Source organism: Microcebus murinus, chromosome 4 (assembly GCF_040939455.1).
Source record: "Microcebus murinus isolate Inina chromosome 4, M.murinus_Inina_mat1.0, whole genome shotgun sequence".
NCBI classification, from domain to species: domain Eukaryota; kingdom Metazoa; phylum Chordata; class Mammalia; order Primates; family Cheirogaleidae; genus Microcebus; species Microcebus murinus.
The window spans coordinates 97,850,842-97,861,890 of NC_134107.1; the positions used below are offsets into that span (position 1 = coordinate 97,850,842).

The 11,049-nt window shown below is 58.4% G+C and overlaps 1 protein-coding gene across 2 annotated transcripts; it reads right to left on the reverse strand.

Annotated features, from left to right (window-relative positions):
* Positions 1-133: 133 nt before the first annotated feature.
* MCAM (melanoma cell adhesion molecule) lies at positions 134-8,877 on the reverse strand. Of its 2 annotated transcripts, XM_012773534.3 has the most exons (17): positions 8,860-8,877; positions 8,440-8,548; positions 6,543-6,667; positions 6,239-6,446; positions 6,081-6,151; positions 5,896-5,983; positions 4,049-4,228; positions 3,817-3,938; positions 3,558-3,720; positions 3,344-3,462; positions 3,087-3,228; positions 2,812-2,933; positions 2,565-2,706; positions 2,376-2,471; positions 2,052-2,199; positions 1,616-1,733; positions 134-1,148 (listed from the first exon to the last, which is right to left on the reverse strand). In XM_012773534.3, the coding sequence occupies exons 2-17, from the start codon at positions 8,504-8,506 to the stop codon at positions 1,119-1,121; spliced, it is 1,941 nt and encodes a 646-aa protein (XP_012628988.2). In that variant the 5' UTR covers positions 8,507-8,548; positions 8,860-8,877; the 3' UTR covers positions 134-1,118. The 2 variants fall into 2 exon arrangements, with proteins under 2 accessions (XP_012628988.2, XP_012628989.2); XM_012773535.3 differs by lacking the exon at positions 1,616-1,733.
* Positions 8,878-11,049: the final 2,172 nt, after the last annotated feature.

Sequence of the window (11,049 nt, forward strand, 5' to 3'; positions counted from 1 at the left end):
TGCTCAAGAGCAGAGGTGACCCCTGGCCCTTGTTACCAACTGCAAAGGCTTAAGTTTTACTTTTGATGCAGTTGTAATTCCAGAGGCCCCCAGTTTTCTTTGGTACCCAGGATGAATAAAAACCAATGTAAGATTTCTGGGACAGTTAAGCTTTATTTTTCATATATATATAAAAAGGAAACAATTTGCAAATTTATACACAACCTAACAAAACCACATATATATACACACAGACACACACATGGGCGCACACACACACCACCCCCAAAGCTCTAGCCAGGCCCCTGTTTCTCGTCCCTAAGTACCATTCTCCCATTTGGGCCCTTTTAGGGTCTGGGCCCATTACCTCCGTTTGTAGAAGTTTGGTGCTACTATAACTGCAGCCTTATTCCCCATAAAGGACAGTCTGGATTTCGTCCTTGTCTACTACCCCCACCTCTCAGTCTTACGTGACCTTTTGAGAGGCCACTGGTAGCCAAATGGATGCAAGGGGCTCAGGCTCATTCTCCTTGACTCGAAAACAGTACGCGGCTTCCTCACTGCAGGGACAAATTTTTTAAGGAATGTCACCAGTTCCTGGCTTCTGCCCAATGAAAATATGTCACAAAAGAGTCTCTGGAGAGGCAGACAGGAAGGTGGCAGCAGCAATACTGCAGCTGCTCCTAGACCTTGCTGGGCTGCTCTCCAGAGCCGTGTGAACGGCAGGTGCCCAGGCTCGAGTTCCGCAGCCAGCCTTTGGGACAGGGAACCAGCTCACAGAGGCTATCCAGCTCAGTTGCTGGTGGAAGACGTATTTATAGCCATGTATGTAATGTAAAGAGAAAACACGTCCTGTAAGGAACTCTCCTACCCGAGAGACTGAGGCCCTCTCCTTGGGGTGAGCTTCCCTCAACAAATGGAGACATGGTGGTTTTGGTCCCTGGAAACGGGGCATCCAGGGTAACGTCCTTCTCAGGATAGCTCTGGCCTTAGCCCACTGGCCCTCTGAAAGGGGGTCTGCAGGTGAGCTGGAGCAAGGGTCTTCTCTGCAGTCCCTTTGGAGGCTTTGGCTGGGAGAAGAATGAGCAGGGAGCTGGGAACGTTCCAGGCAGGGAAGGGAGCTGAATGTGATTCAGTGGCTAATGCCTCAGATCGATGTATTTCTCTCCCTAAAAGCGGGTGAAGAAGAGAAGTAAGAGGGGAACGTGGCAACAGTGCTAAGTGGAAGGTGTGAGCAGCAAGAGGAAGGGATGGAAGCAGAAGCTGATGAACTTGTGGCAGCCTCGAGGGAAGAAGCAAGGGATGGGACGGTGGGCTGGGAAGGGGGGGCGGCCCCACATCTTGCTGTGCTGCTGAAACAGAGGCCACACCTCGTGCCCTGTGCCCAGCGCCCCGGGCATCGTTCAGGAAAAGGTGATGGTGAAGGGACAGGGACTTTGCTCTCAGTCTTTCTTCAGGGTCCCTTAGCCACCTGCCTCGCCCTGCCATTTGTGAGTCGTGTTAAGAAGGCAAGATGGGGCCTGCTCGCTACCTCAACAAAGAGGGATGAAGGGTGGGAAGAGTTAGAACCGTTAGCCCTGCTGCCCGGGTCCCTGAAGACGTGTGTCAGGCACTGGCCACAGGAGCCGCCTCCTACCTGGTCTCCTGGAGCCCTCTTGTCACCGTTGCTGCCCTGTAGGAGGCCCATCTCTTCTGGGAGCTTATCTGACTTAACTTCAACTACAAATTCGCTCTTACGAGACGGGGGCAGCGTGCTGGGAGGAGGGAGGGAGGCGAGAGGTTGGCACCTCAGGGTTAAGGGAAGGGGAAGGCCCGCTGGGAAGGACATGGGTGGATGATGGGCTCTCTGGTGCTCTGGGGCCAGCTCAGGGCAGTGAAGGAGAAAGGAGACGTGGTTGGTGGAAGCTGGGCAGTGGGCAGGAAGGCAGGGAGCGCCCCAACCTGGCATCCCACTGCTGCTCCTAAGGTGAGTGGGCTCTGGGGCAGGCGGGCAATGTCCCTGAGGAGGCAGCAAGCTGGGTGGCAGGAGATGGGGAGCGGGAGGGCGGGGGCGGGCCCAGCACCGTGCTTACATCTCCTGTTTGCCTGAGCGCCCGCACGGCAGCTTGCCCTTCTTGTAGAAGAAATAGAGGACGGCGCCCAGCACAGCCAGGACCAGGATGCACACGGTCACAGCCACGATGACCACGCCCTTGCTCTCCGGCTCTGGCAGCTTTTTCTCTGTTCCGCAAAGACAGTCCCAGTCACTCCCTGTGCCGGGCTGCCAGGTTGCCATTGCTGTCCCACCCAGCCCAGGACTGATGGAAGATGGCCCGCTACTCACCTTTCCAACAGGGCTCTCTGGGGAGGGAGGGAAGCCCCGGCACAGCCCTGCTCTCTTGCCAGGCCTGGCTTACCTGTGGACGTGCTGTTGGCTCTGGCATGAGGACTGACAGTGGAAGTGCTGAGGCCAGCGGTTTTGTTGGAGTCTGGTGTGAGGGTGGTTAAACTGACTAAGAGGCAGAGGGAGGCGGGTTAGGGAAGCACAAGTTAATGCCCGTGCCTGGGCGTGCCCCTGCCATCCTCTGCAGGGATGCGGCCCTCACCCAGCTCCAGGAAGATGACGGTGGTGTTTTTGCCCAGGGAGTTGGAGGCCATGCATTCAGCGCCCGTCTCCAACAGCTCTGGGGTCACGAGGACGTTCAGGGTGCTCAGGACATGCTGCGGATCTTGCTCTTGTTCACTTGCCTACGAGGGAGTAGGCGGCTCAGGGGGCGGGGAGATCTCCGGTCCTGGCTGCAGAGCCCGGGCAGGGATTAGCAGGCGCGTGGCAGCCAAGACGGGCCTGCTCACCGTGCCGTTGACATTCCAGGAGATGATGGGCCGAGGATATCCGGACGCTTCACAAGACAGATTCCACGCTGCGTTCTCTTTCACCCTCACCTTCCTCTCCTTGAACGCCATCCACGGGGGCCCTTGGGGAGGCAGGTGAGGGTGAGTGGCAGACTGGGCTAGCCCACCGCCCCCTCCCGACCAGAGCACCCCAGGACAGCAGGTGGCTATTTGTCCCCAAAGAGCTTAAAACCACCCAACTTGGGGTGATCTGGTCTCTGCCTAGAGGGCCTCACCAAAAATGGCCACGTTGACCAGCTGTGTGCGGTTCAGGCCGGGTACGCTGGGCACGGAGGCCACGCAGCGGTAGCCTCCCCCTGCCTCCCGCTTCAAGTTGTGTAACTGGAGCGTAGGCCCTGCTCCCAGCACCTGGCCTGTCTGGGGTCGAGAGATGGGTCAGAGGGTCTGGGAAAGAGCGAGTTGTCGTCGCCCCCAGCCCTACCCACCCGTTACCCCCTTGCCTCTCAGCCGCAACCCCAGGCCCGCCTGGTACCTTTTCTCTGAGCCACTGGAACTCCAGGGCCTGGTTACTCTCTGCCTCACAGGTCAGGATGAGGCTGCCACCTTCCTGGGTCTCAGGGGCTGTGGGAGTCACTCGGACATCAGACACATCTGGGGATGCAGTGCTGGTGTCAGCCTGGGCAGGGCAGGGCCAGTTCCCGATTGCCCCAGCCCGGTCCCCCTGCCCTGGGCCCCCAGCCCCTCACAGTTCACCAGCAGCTCCTGCTGTTCACTCGGCAGCGACACCATGGTTTGCAAGTCCAAGCCCTGACATTCATAGAGCCCACTGTGTTCCTTCCGGGCGGGCTCCAAGACCAGGACCCCGACGTCGTTGATTATCTGCTCGTCCATCTCCCCGGTGCTGGGGTTCTGGGGGAGATTGGAGGGGTGAGCAGAGCGTACCCCAGCCCCTCCACCCGGTCTCTGCCAGCACCCTGTCTGCGCCCAGCACAAAGCCCGCCACACCTGCTTGCTGATGCTGAAGTGGGGCGGGGGGTTGCCGTCCGCCAGACACCTGATTTCCACGTAGTCTCCTTCCTTCAGCACTCCCATGGGCTCCACTTCCAGCCACACTTTTTCTGTTGAGTCTGCACAGGCAAAGGGGGTACTCTTAGCCCAGGAGTAGTCCGTGGGTTGGGAGACGAAGGGGAGCCACCAGGAGCTTCCAGCACGCCCAGCCCTGCGGACGAGTACTCACAGAAAACAGGAACGCTCACTTCCCTGGACTCCTTCATGTGGTTCCCACTGGGCAGCCGGTAGTTGAGCTCACAGTAAAACTGGGCATCTTTGTCCTCCTTAACCAGCTGCGCCTTCAGAACACTCTGCAAGGTGTACAACCCGCTCGACTCCACGATCTGGGACGACTGAATGTGGACGCCTGGGCCGGGAGGAGGGGGAAAAAGGCTCGGCCTCAGCCCCACCTCCAACCCCACACTGTGGTCTCCACAGGGGTTGGCAGGGGACCATCTAAAGAGACCCCTGCCCTCTCTAGAGGGCCAGGGACAAATGCAAGCTGGAGACCCTTTGACCCTGCACTCTTACTTGGGAAAAGTGTCTACCCTCAGTATCTACCATAGAAAACATTTGCACATTGGCACGTATATTGTGTGCTGCAGTGATCAAGAAAAATGAGAAACCTTCTAGATGCCCACTAACAGAGATGGTTAACTAACCTATGTTATAGACATAGCACGGAAAACTCAGCAGTGGGTAAAAACACTCAGGTAGATCTTAACAGACTTGCCTGAAAAAATTGTACAAAAGAAATTCTTTATTTTTTTTTTTTTTGAGACAGAGTCTCACTTTGTTGCCCAGGCTAGAGTGAGTGCCGTGGCATCAACCTAGCTCACAGCAACCTCAAACTCCTGAGCTCAAGCGATCCTACTGCCTCAGCCTCCCGAGTACCTGGGACTACAGGCATGCGCCACCATGCCCAGCTAACTTTTTCTATATATATTTGTTGGGCAATTAATTTCTTTCTATTGATAGTGGAGATGGGGTCTCGCTCTTATTCAGGCTGATTTCGAACTCCTGACCTCGAGCAATCCACCGCCTCGGCCTCCCAGAGTGCTAAGATTATAGGCATGAGCCACCGCCCCCAGCCCAAAAGAAATTCTAAAACAATGTATACTATCCAATACCCTTGAGATCCCGGTTTCTCAGCCTCAGCATTACTGATGTCTTGAGCAGGATTAATTCTTCACTGTGAGAGCTGTCCTACATGCTGCCATGGTTAGCAGCATCCAGATTCTACACACCAGATGCCAGGAGCACCTCCTCTACTTGTGACAACCAAAAAATATCTCCAGACATTGCCAAATAGTCCCTCTGGGGGAGGGGTGCAAAATCTTAACCCCTGGTTAAGAACTAGTGATTTAGATAATAAAAAACAAAAACCTGGCCGGGCGCGGTGGCTCACGCCTGTAATCCTAGCACTCTGGGAGGCCGAGGCGGGTGGATCGCTGGAGGTTGGAGTTCAAAACCAGCCTGAGCAAGAGTGAGACCTCATCTCTACTATAAATAGAAAGATATTAATTGGCCAACTAATATATATAGAAAAAATTAGCCGGGAATGGTGGCGCATGCCTGTAGTCCCAGCTACTCGGGAGGCTGAGGCAGCAGGATCGCTTGAGCCCAGGAGTTTGAGGTTGCTGTGAGCTAGGCTGACGCCACGGCACTCACTCTAGCCCGGGCAACAAAGTGAGACTCTGTCTCAAAAAAAAAGAAAAAAAAACAAAAACCTATATATTTCTAGAAATATTTGTATATATGAGCAAATACATAGAAATAGGCTTGAAAGAACACACACTGATAGCAGAGATTACCTCTGGGAGCAGGTCTGGAGCAGGAAGAAACTTTTCCTTCTAGATTTTCTTTTTTTTTTTCTTTTTTTTTTTTTTTTTCTAACTACAGTGAAAATGAATAGATTTTCTATACAGCTTAAATTCTTATGAAAAAATTTTCAAGCATCACTTGTGCAATTTTTTTAAAAAGCAAAAAACTAAAAGGAAAGCACGGCTTTGAGGAGCAGAAAGGGCTACTCACGGTTCTTCTCCTCCTTCAGAGGCCGACCGTTCTTGTACCAGATGACTTGAGGAATGGGATACCCGTTCCTGCCCACACAGGTAGCAACCTAAGGAGGACAGGGCGTGAGTCCCCTGCCTCTGAGCCCCCACCCCCAGCACCACCCTAGCTCCCGCGTGCCACCTGGCCAGCCCAGCCTCTCTCACCTCCTGGGGCTCCTCGCTGTTCACAGGGATGCCCAGGACATTGACCTGGATGTTCGGCTCCTCCGGAGCTTCTGCAAGGGAAGAGGAAGCAGGAGGGGCGTGGGACCACCACTTCCCACCACCCACGCTACCCCGAGGCAGGCATAGGGGTGACTCACTGTAGACACGGAGCTGGATTCGGTGCTCCTGGGACCGAGGGCGCTTGCTCTGGCACAGGAAGATGCGCTCATCATGGGGGGTGACTTCAGTCAGGGCCAGAGGACCCCCTCTGCCTTGGAGGCTGAGCCGGTGCTGGTACTCCCCAGGTTCGCTCTGGCCCTGGCCCTGGCGCACGCGGAAGATGAGTGTCGGCTTCTCCTTGTGGACCTGAGGGGAAGGGACAGAGAAAAGGTGGGGGTCCTGGGGCTACATGAGGGGGTGCCTCCCGCCCCCAGCTGCTCTGTCCCGAGCCCCAGCACTCACAGAAAACCAGTCCACGTGGCTGAGGTTGCCTTGGGAGTGGGAGGGGCCGCACTTCAGAAGGGCCGTGCTGCCCACTTCCACCTCCACCAGCTCAGGCATGGGCCGCTCTGCCTCGCCAGGCACACCTGGGGAGAGGGAGGAGCGCCCCCCCAGCGCCCCCAGCAGCTGCGTCAGCTCCAGCTGCTCTCCTTCCCCTTCCCTCCCGGCCTGCTGCAGCTGTTCTTCCTGCCACTTGGAGGGTCTCAAGAGGGCCCTGTCCTCTCCTAACCCTCAACCGGTCCTTACCCCTCCAACATGGGGCCAACCCTCTCCCAGTCCAGGGGATCCCTGGTCCTTGAAGCAGAGACTGAGCACCGGGCACTTCCCAAATGAAGCTGGCAGAGAGGGGCAACCCAGGCTCTGCGCCAAGGGGAAGGCCCCTGTCCTTCCAGGCCCCCCTCCTCTCCGAATGAGCTCAGAGTGTGGGAATGCAAGGCATGTGCCAGGCTGGGGCACACAGGCCCCTTTGTGTCCCCACCCCCAAGGGAAGACATTGCCACTCTACCTTCTGCCCCCCAAAATCCCTTCCACAAATCCCCCACAAGACCTAGGGGTCCCCCTCTGGACAGAAGCTCCCATCTCATATTCCCTAAACAGCACCTCAGTGAACATTCCACACATATACTCAGGGGACCCCATCCTGGGAGTGTGGTGAGAATAGAGGGGTCAGAGTCTACCCCAGGGGTCAGCGCAAGGGCCAGGCAGTGGGCAGGAGTGACGTCAGTGGTGCCAGCGTGCTGCCAGCCCTGTGAGGAGGTGATGTCACTGGACACCATCTGGCTGGACTCTGGGATGCCTGGGTTGTTGCCTTGGGCTGGCTCCGGGACAAGGAGGGCAGGTGGAGTGGTCTTCAACCCAGAACAGAGGCCTCGGATCCCGGACTGGCCTCCGGAAAGCTGGACCTGCTGCAGCCGTAGAGCCCGATTTGCCCTTTCCCCAGAAATAAAGTCGGCCTGGGAGGAGTACCCTGGAGTACCCCAGGGATACGGCCGACACTGGGCAGGAGGCCAGCGAACTGGGTATTGCCTAGCCTGCCCCTTCCCCTGTGGGACAGCGGCTGGGACCAGGGAATGGGAGCCAAGAGAAACACGGGACACCGCTACAGGCCATACAAGGGCAGCGTGGACCCGGGAGCGCCCGCTACTAGGCAGACCCAGAGAAACGCTCCGAAGTGCCCGGGCGCTCTTTCCACCTTAATGTGGTCCCCAAAATAAGCCCGCTGGCCCCTCCACTCTGGTAATCCTCCATCCCTTGTCTCTGCCACCTGTGATGCCATCACCCGGGGAGGTTCGGGGCGACCCGCACCGCCTACCCCCACCCCAGCCCCTGCCAACGCCCAGCTCTGGCGGAAGCCACCAACCCTCCCCCTCTCGCTCACCTCCAGCCTGGCGCTATGCCCAGGCGGGAGAGGGAGGGGGAGGGTCGGTCCACCCCCTCCAGCTAAGGACGCTGCCTTTTCCAGCAACAGGCGGGCGCGGAATTTAGGATTTGGGGATGCGCTCTAGCTGCACCCCGGCCAGGACTCCAAGGCTGGGCCCCCGGAGTAAACACCTGAGGGACAAGTCCCCCAGAGCCCGAGGGGCTCAGCCCCACCCCTTCCCACTCTCGGCAGCAGCCTCCTCACCGCCTTCCCAGTCCTGCTCCCGGGATACTCTAAAATAAAGGCTGCAAACTGACTGCAAAGAAGAGGTGCACGCGCGCAAGGCGCCCAGAGATCGGGGACCCGGGGAGGAGGAGTGCCCTCCGGGGCGCAAGCCCCGACCTCGCCGCGCTGCTGCTCTGCTCCCCGGCACGCTCCGTGGAACGCCCCTGTCCGGGCCCTGCAGGGCGCGGGCCCCCAGCGAACTCACTCACTCACCAGTGGCGCGGCGACAGCAGCAGCAGAAGGCGAGCAAGAAGGCGCAGACGAGCCGGAGCAGCCCCATCCTTCCCGGCCGGAGGGCCCGAGCCAAGTGAGCAGCTCCCGGCTGCCGGGGGCTGACGTCAGGGGGGCGGGGGAGGGGGCCCGGAGCGCCAGGGCCCGCCCCGCCCCCGCGCAGCCCCCCGCCCCCGCCCCGCGTGCCGCAGCCTTAGGGGGCGGGCCCAGCGCCGCCAGCCCCAGAGCTGCGCCCTGGAGCGCCACAGGAGGAAGGCTGGACCTGGCCTCCCAGCCCTGGGCTTGGGAGGGCTGACACCAGTGACAGGTGTCTAGGGGCCGGACTGACTGGCCCTGGAGGCAGCAAGGAGAAGCTGGCCCGGATGCCCAGAGTCTCCTCGCGTCTCAACCAGCAACACTCACCCTTTCTCAGTCCATGTAGCTGTTGGGGACCTCCTGGCAGAGGAGCAGCAGCGCACCAGGTCCTCGGTGTCCCCAAGGGGCCTCTCATTCAGGCTTCTCTCCCCTGCCACAGAGAAATCGGGACAGCCTCGGTCACTTCCCAGAACGATTGCACCACTGCGGCAGGCGCCGGCCTGGCACTGCCCCTGAGCCTCGTAGTCCTGGCAGTTATGGGGGAAGAACTCTGTGCCAGGTTCCACAGACCCTGAGATACCTGTCTGAGGAGTGAAGATGTTGCCTTCTGGGCTGTCCCTTCAAACCCAAGCTCCTGCAAGTGTGTCTTTGACTAGACAAAGGAGAAGAGGGAGGGGGCGGAATTCACAAGCCTGGGGTGTCCACACTCGTCAAAGCCCAGGCCTTGAGAATCCTGTTTCTTCCCTCTTCACTCATGCAGCCTTGCCTGGGACTCAATTTCCTCTCACCTGAATGAAGGAAAGAGGGAGAAGAAAGAGTTAATGGGTCAGGGTCCTGATGATTGGAAGGACACCCACTGCTCTGCATCCCCCCATTTCTCTGCCAACCCCACCGACTGCAGATCAGCAGCTGGGGAGGAATCGGCTGGGTGCAGGCAGCCACACAGGAGTGTGGGGAGCCCTACAGCTATCCTTCCCCCCAAACTCCCATTTCTCCCTGGCTTCTGGCCTCTGGACCCTCTAGGCAGGGGGATGGGCTCTTGCCTCATGGAGCCCTCAGCACCCTTGCCTCAGGAAAGGGGTTCTCCTCCGCTGGGACTCCTGCACAAGGAGGGTCACCAGGGGTCTGGGCCCAGGGTGGAGGTCTCTGCCCAGCAGGGCAGCCTTTCTGCTGCTGGGGGAGGAGGAGGGTGAGGCAGCAAATGCCAGAGATGGCCAGGTGACTTGAGAGAATGCTCTGGGGTGGCGTTTTGATGACGCAGAGATGACTGGCAAACCACATGAGCCTTGTCTTTCAGGGCCTTGCTGACCCCTGTGTATGAGTGTCCAGCCAGGGACAGTGCAAAGCCAACCAGCCGGGCCAGGGGCCTGGAGCCTGGAGCCCAGGGAAGAGAAGAAGAGGAGGGCCTGGCTCCCACCCCTGGAGTGAACGTATGGACTGGCCTGGGGCCCAGAGCGGCTGGATGAGCGTGTTTGTCTGCCGGGCAGGAGTGGGAACGGCTGAAGGATGCTGTCTGCCCTAGCAGGCTGGGCTGGGCATGGAGCTGGCTTCCCTGCCCCACCCCCTTCCCTTCACTTAACACCATTAACTAATCATTCTCTTCTCTCTGGCCTGGAAACAAAGCCAGCTAACCACCAAGGACAGTCAGTTCCGAATTCTCCTTCCGTTCTGAGGAGAATGAAGTCAGGTGGGGGTGGAGGAGTTCTCTCTGCAGTGAAAGAGAAATGAGAGCCCAGGGTGACATCCCTGCCCCCTGCATGACCCACCAAACCAGCACATAGACTGTCCTTTAAGGAAGGCAGTAGCCTGTGCTGTCAGGGCAGCTCAGGAGTGGGTGGGAGAGGTCAGGGCACAGACAGCTTTGGGATGGCTTCACAAGGGGGCTGCACTTTGGGATTCCAAACCAAAGGAGGGTCAGGACCTTGTGGAGGATTCAGAGGGGATAGGGAGCAGGAAGGATGGGGGGTGGGGGCAGGAGGGGAAGAGTACCAGCCCTCAGCTCCTCCAAGATGCCAGAGGAGAGTGCTCCCGCAGCAGCAGCAGAGAAAAGGCGACAGCGGGAGCACCTTCAGCAAGGAGGACCGAGACTTACCCATGTCAAATTCTGACTAAAAAAAAAAAAAAAAAAAAAAAAAGGAGGACCGAGACTGGCAGAAGTGGAAGTGGCAGACACAGCCATGGGCCTTCCACCCAGCAGACGCCCAGCAGCTGCACTGGGTGGGAAGCAGCCTGGCCCTGATGTAGGCCAAGGGCAGAAGAAGAGGCCTTGGGGGCCGAGTCTAATACTGTGCCTCACTTCCCTCCAGGAGGGGGGCCCAGAATGCTGCTTCCCCCCACCCCCCTGGTAGACCCAGGCTCCTGAGATGAGAGGCCCCTCCTGTGCAGAATCCCCTCCGTGTGCCTTTCTGGTATGGGTTCAACCACAGGTGAAGAAACTGAGGCTAGGTGAGGTCCTGGTCTGGTCCCTCAGTCTCCTGGGTGGGTGCGGACTCAAGCTCTTTGTAAGGAGAAGTGTAG

Coding starts and splice junctions, on each gene's coding strand:
- MCAM (XM_012773534.3), bottom strand. CDS start 8,506: ATGGGGCTGCTCCGGCTCGTCTGCGCCTTCTTGCTCGCCTTCTGCTGC. Junction 3,463..3,557: donor GCAGGAGCTGCTGGTGAACT/GTGAGGGGCTGG, acceptor CTGCATCCCCAG/ATGTGTCTGATGTCCGAGTG. Junction 2,472..2,564: donor CGTCATCTTCCTGGAGCTGG/GTGAGGGCCGCA, acceptor TCTGCCTCTTAG/TCAGTTTAACCACCCTCACA.